The 10,610-nt window shown below is 36.6% G+C and overlaps 1 protein-coding gene across 1 annotated transcript; it reads right to left on the reverse strand.

The window, feature by feature from the left end:
• Positions 1–87: 87 nt before the first annotated feature.
• Positions 88–10,407, reverse strand: LOC149088673 (kxDL motif-containing protein CG10681). The gene is made up of 4 exons (XM_089248805.1): positions 9,969–10,407; positions 5,596–5,748; positions 3,433–3,479; positions 88–1,108 (listed from the first exon to the last, which is right to left on the reverse strand). Exons 1-4 carry the CDS (start codon positions 10,118–10,120, stop codon positions 930–932), a joined length of 531 nt encoding a protein of 176 aa, XP_089104931.1. The 5' UTR covers positions 10,121–10,407; the 3' UTR covers positions 88–929.
• Between the last annotated feature and the right edge of the window lie 203 nt (positions 10,408–10,610).

Genomic DNA, 10,610 nt, shown 5'->3' on the forward strand with positions numbered 1-10,610 from the left:
CTGTCCCAAATTGTTTGCGCCACAGATATCTTTGCAACCATTGGCTTTAGAAACTTTGTTACAAATGTTTTCAAATGGCATGCAGTAACTTTAAAATCTCAATTTATTTCAGGGGTCATCCACATTAAAAAATAGATATACTATCGACAAAAACAGAGATATCACTGTACATGTTTACGTTAGACATTTTGAGGTTATGGAAAATAATCAAATTAATCGCTATAATACAAATTTTTCACCGAATGGGGCATTGCCTCTCCCTTTGTATATCTGCCTATTCTCTAAGATATATTGGATAGCTCACTTGTCTGGATTGCTTGAGAATGATTCCTGGCGGAGGCAGCTGACTTTTATTTGTCCATCTTGGGAAAAATACAGTAAAAGCCTGTTATATGAGAGCTCACAATCACACGAGGAAAATTATCATTGTTGAAAGCAAATTCTAATTTTTTGCTCTGTTCATCTCAGACGAATTTTTATGAAGAGCGTGTGTGTGTGCACTTCATCCTTAGTTAAATATTTGAAGATAGAGGCGTTTCTGAGAATTTTTGTTGATGTTATAGCGAAAGTGTTCCAATTTTCAACTTGTTATAACCTAATATTCTTGTATCGCCGATAATTATTTGCAGATAGCTAGCTCATTACAGTGAGATTCTCGTAATAAGCTTTACTCATTATATCAGACATTTACTGTATTGTGGGTAGAGGAAAATCTCTCTCTCAACAAAGTTTACACTAAAATTAGAAGAAAATTATTTTTTTAGCTGCAATAAAAGATTTAATACATTTCTGACAAGAGAGACATTTCATGAGTAAAATAGAGAAATATATGATGCATGGTATTAACAAATGTGATGAGACATCATGGAGAAGGCATCAATTAATTCAAGTTTGAAAATATGTTTGAGGTATCATATTTTATCCAGTGGTTATGCAGAATCTGATGTAGAAGGAGACGTGACTGGACTAGGTGAACTAGCTCTGCTTCCTGAGCTACTGTTACCAGCTATCAAAGGATTCGGCGCTGGTAATCTCTTCTGGCCGATGCTGCAGTCTTTCTCGACAGGTTCCTCTTCCTCATCTAGTATATTGAAAACCTCAGGACAAGCTTGAACAAAACAAAAAAAAAAAAAATTTTTATTGCTCTTATTTTAATTGTCTAAATCATCACATACATAATTTCTCTCGTAGGAAAAAAATGGTTTGTGTGTGTGTTGTTTTTAGTCTTGGTCTGAATTTTTTTGTATTGCAGGTTGCACTGTTCATGCCTACCATAGAATGTCTAGAAATGTTCTGGAGCAGTTTCGGCCAGTTATTTTAAGATTCCATGGTTCATTTGCACAATCAAGTATTGACAATAATAAGACAACAGCCTCTGACAACCATTTTTCCTCAATACAGAAATCTCGACATTAATATAGGGTTCCCAGAAAAATTCTGCTAGGTCATTTACCCGACCAAAGCTAAAAAATTTCCCTGACTAAAACTGCTGAAGAAAGAAATATAATTTGAAATCTTGACTGGCCTAATGTTTTTCGAGTTTTGTTTTCACTCCACAGAATTTTTCGATCTTTTCTCAAATCACTTTCTCTGAACATTTTTCATTTCCAGGTTGCCAGAAACCCTGTAATACGAGTGAGTATTCTACAGGAATTCTTTTTGATTGGTGCAATTCCTTTTGCTCTGGTGTTTTTTTATTTTGAATTAGAATCCTGTTTCACCCCCCCCCCCCCGATTTCCTTGATGGTTCGTAAGGAGAAAATGAGTCCAGAGTTATCTGGAATATAGAGAACTTTCATTTGACAAGGTGTCTACCACATATTCAAAGGAAAATTGTGTGACTTTTTTCCTTGACTTATATGGCAATATTGGCAATTTAACAGCCCTTATTTGGTGGCATCATTGGCAAAAAGCTCTTTTGCTCGCAAAATGGAACATCTTGTCAACATATAATGACAATTGAAACACTGGTTGTCTGCTGCTTGCTGTGGGGACATGTTTTTTTCAAATGGAAACCGACTCACTTTCACGCTTCTAAATTGGGGAAATTAATCTTTAGCTGATCACCACTGCATGATTACGGGTATCTATCAGGCTTCCCATTGCAAAAGCTTGGCGGGGGGGGGGGGGGGGGGACTTGTGGGAAAGATCAGAAAATTGATGCGTAAAAAAATCTGAAACATTTCTTATTTCATGACTTTTCCTTGACTCCCATGGCCTTTTCCTTATTTTGCTACTTTTCCATGATGAAAAACACCCTGATTAGTAGACAATAATTGAAATATACAATAAATTTACTTGTGATCTGCAAACTTTTTCCCTGTACATATCAAGGCCTAATCTCATGCCGCTTTTGAACTTTTGTCTTTTATTAATCATCACCCTTCTGCAAGCCACCTGGCAGTGGTGGAAGCTAGCCCTATGGGCATGGATGGCTTAGTGATTCACTCAAACATTTAGCCCCTAGACCAGTGGTTCTCAAAGTGTGCATCAATCCATGATGCATTGTCAACCTCTGTCAGAGGTGTCTTAAGGAATTGGTGTAGTGATTTGTGCCCATGTTCAGTGCATTGAAGCAATTCTTTTGTAGACTATTCTGGGGAGCTGCAGATACACTATGATAAGGCCAAGGGAGCAGCGGATGGGAGAAGTTTGAGAATCACTGCTCTGGACTGACAATGTTGATTTCTTAGAAAAAAGTATTTAAAAAGAGCAGCAGAGATAAGAGCTTCTTGGGCACACTGCTGTCTAAACCTAGCCATTTCTTCAAGCATGCAAAAATCAGGCTTTGTTTAACATGCACTCTCTTAAGACAATTTTTTAGACAAAAGTTATTCATTCCTTTTTGTGTTGTTTTCCGTCTCTGACGATTGTTTTTTCCAGCGCAATAATTTTAGTTGATTCTTTCGATAGAATCTCCGGTTTCAAGTCTTTCAATTGGTGCTAACCCCCCCCCCCCCGATACATTTATCTTTAGTTTTTAGTTTTTTGCTAAAACTTGCCCGGCCACACTATAGGGAAGGATGTACATCAATTACAGACCATGGTCTAGCCATGTGCCTCAATTAATTGATGTTTTACTATTCCAATTATATATTCGGGAAAAATTTCAAAACTTTCTGAAAAAAAATTCTTGTTTCAGACTAATATTAAAATTATGATTTCAAAAACAACAGCTTTTCATGGCACATTGCAATAAAGCACATACAGGTACTTTGTGTCTTTTAGTGCAAATTTTATTCACCAAACTGAATTGGCTTTTCTCCTCAAAACTGACCTGAATGCAAGCCAAACACCCCCTCCCCAATATAGGAACAGATTATTGAACAAACAAATGTGGCTTAAACAGAAGTGTATATGGTAATAAAAGAATAGACAAGCACAGGAGTACAATTATGTGATAGCTAATACCAATTAAAAAATAGAACTAACCTGCAAAGGCAGACTCATATTGTTGTGATAATTTCATTTTCAGGAACCTGATGTGTGATAAAAGAAAAGTTTTACAATGATTAAAAAAAAAGATTAAAATTTTAAGTAGCCAAAATGTTGTCAAACATGAAGGCCTACAACCATTTATGTTATTACTGTATTGCTTGAAGTATAGATGCAAATTTTAGTTGCTTTATGAGAGAAAAAAAATAGTGAGAGCTTGAGCTTATCAGTTATCAACAGCCCAAGCAATAGAAACCATTACCAAACTATAATATTGATCATGTGCTAGGGATGAGCATATCGTTGCCATTTGTGCAAAATTTCATCTATCAAGGTTCTCAATTTTTTTTTACGCCACTAAAAGCTACTACTACTAAACTATACATGCACCTTGTCCATATTCCTTTGCAGAATTTTTAACGAATTCGTACATGTTGGAATGTGTGTGTGTGCATGTGGTGAACATAACGTGAAGTTTGTATGCTGCTATCTACCATCAATTTTTCCAACTATAAGTGAAGTTTAATGATTGAATAATTGTATCATTGTAGGCTTGTTGCTCTCTGTGGCGAGACATTTGCGCCTTGAAGTTGGGAATCACAGAAAACCAACTTCAGCCGACCACCACTGCAGCAGCAGTGGAGTTTAAACCTGGACCCTCGCGATGCGAGTCCGTCATTATGACCACTTGACCACCATAGCGGCATTTAAAAGCTTCACATATTTTATCGTGTTCTGTAAAAATGTATTATGATACTTTTACAGAATACTGGAACACATGTGAAGAACGTTTTAGTGGTCTAAAAAATTGATAATTTTACCTATGACATTTTGCATGAACGGCAACGATATGACAGTCAATTGAAATTCCCAGATAATTGAATACGCCATTATTCAATCCCAGCAATCTACTATAAAGTTTCCAGGGCTTGACAAATATAAAAAAAAAAAGCTGCTTGCCAGGTCTCTTAGGAGTTTACATTCAAGAAAACCTTTAAAAACTTTGTTAAATAAAACTTTTTCAACTTTCTCGGGGTCTTAATATCACCTTCCTATATTAAAAGATGCACTGTCGTGAAATCAGAAAATGTTATGCTCAATTTATCAATCATAAATATAAAGCTTTAGGTACCAATATAGTTTTTCTAGTAGCCATGGCAAGCTGTTAATTCCTTCAGATTTCTGACATGGATTTCAGAACACATCTTCAAATTCACTGTGAACCGAAATTTGACGTACCATTCTTTTCAATTATTACAGTTGTTGAACATTAAAATTTCTTTTGCTTCTCATTCAGAATTACAATTTTTTTTCTTCAAAGGACTGTATGGGTGGCGTAGGCGCCAATGCTTCTTGTTTTTTAGCCTTTTTAAAATCTTGTGGTCAGAAAGCAGATTCTTCCGATTGTTCTAAACAAGTCCCTGACAATTCTAAAATTGTGCTTCGTAAAAATGAAAATCCCCAAACCTAGGCTGACCATTTTTCCTTGACAAAAAATTGGGATTTTAAAAACATAATCATCGATTTTTGATAAATATGATGTTAAAAAATGAGCGATAATGACAGGTAATAAAGTGCTACTGCAAATCACAATGGATTAAAATGAACAAAATAATAAAAATACATTCAGCATGATAAATATATGAGATAAATAGTCATGATCAATACCTCACAAGTACAAAATCTGGCAAAATGATTCAAACAATTGAAAGTCATGGAAATTATTAGTGTTGAGGATGTAGAGAAATTCCTAACTACATAAGTCAAAGAAGAAATAAGCTTTTCTATTTTGCAAGACTGATAAACAAGGGAAAAAAATCTCATGGGCTATTTACAATGTAAATACACTGTACATCGTTGTCGTTCGTGCAAAATGTCAAATTCTCGATTTTTTTATCATGCCACTAAAAGCTTCAAATGTGTTTCCATGTTCTGTAAAAATGTCAATATATATTTACAGCTGTTTATTGGTCTTTCCATTGGTTAGAAACATGTAGCATTTTTACAGAACATGGAAACAAGAAGCCTTTATTATCATAAAAAAAAGAGAATTTTGATATTTTGCACAAATAGCAACAGCTTAAGTATATAATTCATGTTACAAATAGTAATTCATTTCAAATCAATCGATAACCAAAAAGACAGAGCAACAATAAATACCTTATCCTCCGAAACACAGAATCTAGATCTTTCTTCATTTCAACGAGTAAGTGAATGTGCTTTTTCAGTTCTTTATTTGCTTCTCCATAACGGGTAGCAAGTAAGGCGTTGCAATTCACCAACATCTCATTTGTTTTTTCGAACCTTGCTAACCTGCATGTGACATAAGAAGAAATTAACTTAATGAGAAACTGTTTTATCGAATACTAAATAATATATATTTTAGTGTGAATATGGCAAGACAGTTGTATATCTGCAGGAAATTGGTTCCAGACTCTTACGTGATGGGTTCGAATCCGGGCATAGAACATTAGAAGCAAGTTCTTTATCTACCGAGCCTAAGGTGACCACTGATGGATGGAGCCTTCATTTCCCACCCAAATTCACTGGTTGGAAATTGCCGTACGGCGATATATGACTGGAGTTGGCGTGCGGTGTAGTGTAGTAGACTCTTCCATGGATAGTACCTGAAACTGCTGGGTATACGTCAACATGAGGCTTGATTCTACATATTTCTGATTCATGAACTGACACATTTTTATGAACTGGTTTTCGAGTTGCTGAATGTTATTCTTCCTGTTTACAAACTTTTCTTCTTATGAACCAATTGTTACATTAGAGACCAGTGGGTTGCACAACCTTTCAGTCTGCGGGCCAGATATGTGATATTTCTGCCTCTCACAGGCCAGAAACTTGTACATGCAGAGTAACCAATAGCCTACGACAGTAATATAAATATATTTATCTCTCATAATTGTCAAATGCAGTAAAACCCCTGTTTTATGGCCAAATAATAATTTCCCTTTGTATAATAAAAGTATGCATTTCAAACCTCTGATTAACGGTCACTCCTCTTTGACAGATGAATTTTTTTTGTCCCACCGGTGTCTACAAAAAGGTTTACTGTACATGCGTTTTTTGACTGGTAGTACCCATCATTTTCCGCGACTGGAAATTTTTCATCAATTTTAGGTGCCATTGACCAATTTATTGGATGTAATTGGCAACTTTACTTGCATTCGATAATATTTTTGGCTGCAATTGGCAACTTTATTTGCCTTTGACAATTTTTTGGCTGTAAATAACTCCTGTACACGGCTTTGATAAATGTTTTTGGTTGTAATTGGTAAAATTACTTGACTTTGTGATAATTCTTTGCTGTAACTGGCAACTTTACTTCCCTTTGATAATTTTTTATTCTAAAAATTTCAACTCGGAAAATTTTCTGGTTATATCAATCGCAACTTACCAAGTTTCTTGGCTGTGAATGGCAACTTTACCTGCCTTGACAACTTTTTTGATGATATCCCATATATTTTATTAAAAAAGTATGATCAGCTTAGGTATCTATCATGTTGTGTGTATTGATACTTTTGTATTGGAACAAGTTGTGCAGGCTGCATTTGGCCAGAGGTTCCATGGCCACTAACAAAATCGAATCAGTGATACTGTAATTGTAGAGAGGGACCACCCCATTCAAATAAGTGCTTATAATTTAGATTATTTTCAATATTTAATTTATACTTTCAATGATTTATTTATTTTTCACCTTGGGAAGTCATTTATCACTGGCCTGTGAGCGAGTGTGATGTCACATCAAGTGCCGCCCATTTGGCTGTTTGTTTGTGCTAGAGATAAACATAGCGTCAATGTTCCTGCTGCCATGTGATAATTCCGAAATTGTGAAACTATATATATATAAAGCAGTCAGTGCTATGGTTTATGCTGTAGGCAGGTGGCCAGTTCCTGTCACTAGATCGTCTCAAAAGCAACTGGCTGGCTGAACTAATAGCAACCGCATGAATATTGCTTCACTTTAGTTCATTTTGCATCTTCGTCACTTGCCTCACTGGTCGTGTTTTCGACTAACTTGGAGAGTCAGCGCCTCGGAGCCAAAATGTAGCCCTCGATGTGTTCCATTCCAAAATTCCAGGGTGCTTCATTCTGTAAGGCATAAAGAGCTAATGGAACCGCCGTCTCAGTACTGAGGAGCTCTCATTGGACTTCCGGTTACACTTTGAGCTGATCCTGATCTCAACGACCGCGAGCAACACATCGCATGGAGACTGATGGGTGAAATTAAATCATTTTAAATCTGTAAAATTCTGTTTAGTTTAATTCCCAATAAATTATTGATTTTGACATCTCAAATTTTTGACTTTAGTTGTGCTCTCTCATGATACTCAACTGTATTCCCGGTTGTGTGAGACGACGTTTGTCGCAATACAACTAACAGTATCACTTGCCACTTCCTGTCCTTATCTCATGCTTATATACACATTCACAAACACATGTGATGCAACGAATATGTGACTACTATGAGTAGACTTTTGCGATGTGTATATTTTAAATAAAAATATTATATTTTTTTATGCATTTCTATCAGAAACATGACAGCATACGATGAATGTTGAAATAAAAAAAAAATATATGGTTCTCAAATCTTTTTATTTTTTTTAAAATGCGCCTTTGAAATGGTGTGTGTACACTTTTGTGACTACTACTAAACTACACGTGAACCTCGTCCATATTCCTCTGTGGAACTTCTAACGAATTGGTACACACGTTGGAATGTGTACATTATGAACCTGACATGAAGTTTGAGTTGTGTTCAGTTTTTTCTAACTATAAGTGAAGTGTAATGATTGAATAACTATCATTGTAGGACTGTTGCTCTCTGTGGCAAGACTTTTTAATGGGGAGATCGGCCCGTACTTGCACCTCAAAGTTGGGAATCACAGCAAACCAACTTCAGCTGACCACCACTGTGGCAACGGTGGGGCGTACGTCTCTAAAGACTACTACTACTAAACCCAGACATGCACCTTGTCCATATTCCTTTGTGGAACCTCTAACGAATTGGTACATGCGGGAGTGTACGTGTAGTGAAACCTGATGTGAAGTTTGTTTCTGTGTAATGCTTGTTATGTGTAGTGCTGCCATCTTCCACCAGTTTTTCTAACTATGAGTGAAGTGTAATGATTGAATAATTAATCGTTGTAGGCCTGTTACTCTCTGTGGCGAGACTTTTTAATGTAGAGATCGGCTCGCATTTGCGACTTGAAGTTGGGAACCACTGCGGTGACGGTGGGGTTCGAACCCGGATCCGTCTCTAAAGACTGGAGTACAATGTAATTACAGCATGAGCTATAGATGGTAAAAAAATATGGCAAATCCTTTGCTCATATGACAACAAAGGCAATCTGACATTGCCCACTGAAAATAACTTCTACACGCTACTCAATTCGTGACTGCACTCTATTGCAGATCAGTGCATTTGATAAATAATCTTGAGGAAATATTAACAAAATTAAAATTTATATTAAAAGTCCATAGTTAATGAGACATCTCATGTAAACTCTGAGAACAAACACATTCTTGTTGTAAATAAATGAATAATTATATTTAATCGATTATTACCTACCATCACAACCCATGAACGGCAATTATCAAATTATCAATTTACATGGGGGGGGGGGGGGAGAGAGGAGGAAGATAAAGGATAGGTGAGGAAAAAAAGTACGCAACCATACTGCACAGATAATGCAAGGACCATGTACTATATAGCCGCCCTGAGCTGATGCGCCAAGCTAACAAAACACAAACGCGCAGCGTGATCATGTAACACGTTTCCGCCAATGCGAAATGGCCCAATTCGGTTTACACGGCGCAAAAGCCTACTCCAAGGAAAACGGCTTTAATCACATAAGCCGGGTTTTCCTAGGAGCAGGCTTTCTGTTCCGCACGCAACATGATCCGCCCAGCTTGACACGCCGTCCACTCACCAATAAGAAAATCAGTATGACTGTTTTCCTACAAAGCGCAATGCGGCTCATGACAGCGCTTTACGTCGGGCGTTATTGGCTGACTGCTTCTGGAGGAGTCAAATGCGTCGTGCGCCACGCGTTTTGCCGATGTTCTCTTCATTCTTGTGTGCTTTCTTTCCCTTCCCTTCAAACCGGTTACATGCAGATGACAGAGTAGCTGATGCCAAGGCCATATACTATAATATAGCCACGCTAGGAAAACACAAACGCGTAGCATGATTATGTAACAAGTTTCTGCCGACGCGAAATGACCCAGTTCGATTCACGCGGCGCAAGAATCCTATTCCTAGGAAAACCCGGCTTTAACCCGTGTAAACAGGCCTTTTTAAATGCTACGATAATCCGTGCGACGTCACTTCCGTTGCGTCGGCGACTATATACATATCCTCAACCAATAACAAGTGATCCACGGGCTCAATGTGTAACAAATAACCAATCGATGTGTTGTTACAAAATCGAACTCAACGTTTGTGTTGTTACGAAATCGAACTCAACGTTTGTGTTGTTACAAAATCGAACTCAACGTTTGTGTTCAATGCAACTCACATGTGCTTTTGTGATTGTATTAGAGCTTGAACGTCTTGTTCATTGACTTGATGCTTCAAGGCTTGAACGAAAGTAACGGCGGCGGATTGACTAGATAGGTTACCGCTAGCAGAAGAAAGATCTTGTTGGTGGAAAGACGGCTGGTGAGCCATTTCCGAATCGCTCAGAGCCCTCGCTCAATATGATCGACCATAGATTAAAATTACGTATACGAGTACATAATGCAAACTTGTATGTCAGACGACTCGGGAAATGTAAACAATGCATTAATTAAACGGCTTTGACTTTCTAAAAACTTTGACATCGTCATATAAATCCGAAGCAAATATATAAATATTTTCCTTTATTTTTTTGATAATTTTTAGGAAAAAATCACATATTTATTCATAAGCCTTGATATATAAGAAAATTTATATCACTGAGTAGGAGAAAAATCAATTTTTAAAGAACAAAAAAATGCAAGAAATTATTAATGAATTTTCATGTCATAAATGTTTATTTCTCTTATATTTACAAAAAATTATAAAATTGGGAATAAAATCGATAAATTTTTATTATTTTAATCAAGGAAATTAATTTTTTGTGACTAAAAATGATCTTCAAAGTTTGCTTCAGGCTATAGCATTTTTCAGCGATTTCTTT

The sequence above is a fragment of the Pholcus phalangioides genome, unplaced genomic scaffold (assembly GCF_987345545.1).
Source record: "Pholcus phalangioides strain wild (caught in Gottingen) unplaced genomic scaffold, Ppha-v1.0 ptg000003l_1, whole genome shotgun sequence".
Taxonomy (NCBI): domain Eukaryota; kingdom Metazoa; phylum Arthropoda; class Arachnida; order Araneae; family Pholcidae; genus Pholcus; species Pholcus phalangioides.

Bases quoted from the DNA above. Each gene is read 5' to 3' on its own strand.
- LOC149088673 (XM_089248805.1), bottom strand. From the start codon at position 10,120: ATGGCTCACCAGCCGTCTTTCCACCAACAAGATCTTTCTTCTGCTAGC. The intron at 3,480-5,595 runs GTATTTATTGTT...ATCACACATCAG, and splicing joins TCTGTGTTTCGGAGGATAAG to GTTCCTGAAAATGAAATTAT. The intron at 1,109-3,432 runs GTTAGTTCTATT...GTTTTGTTCAAG, and splicing joins ATATGAGTCTGCCTTTGCAG to CTTGTCCTGAGGTTTTCAAT.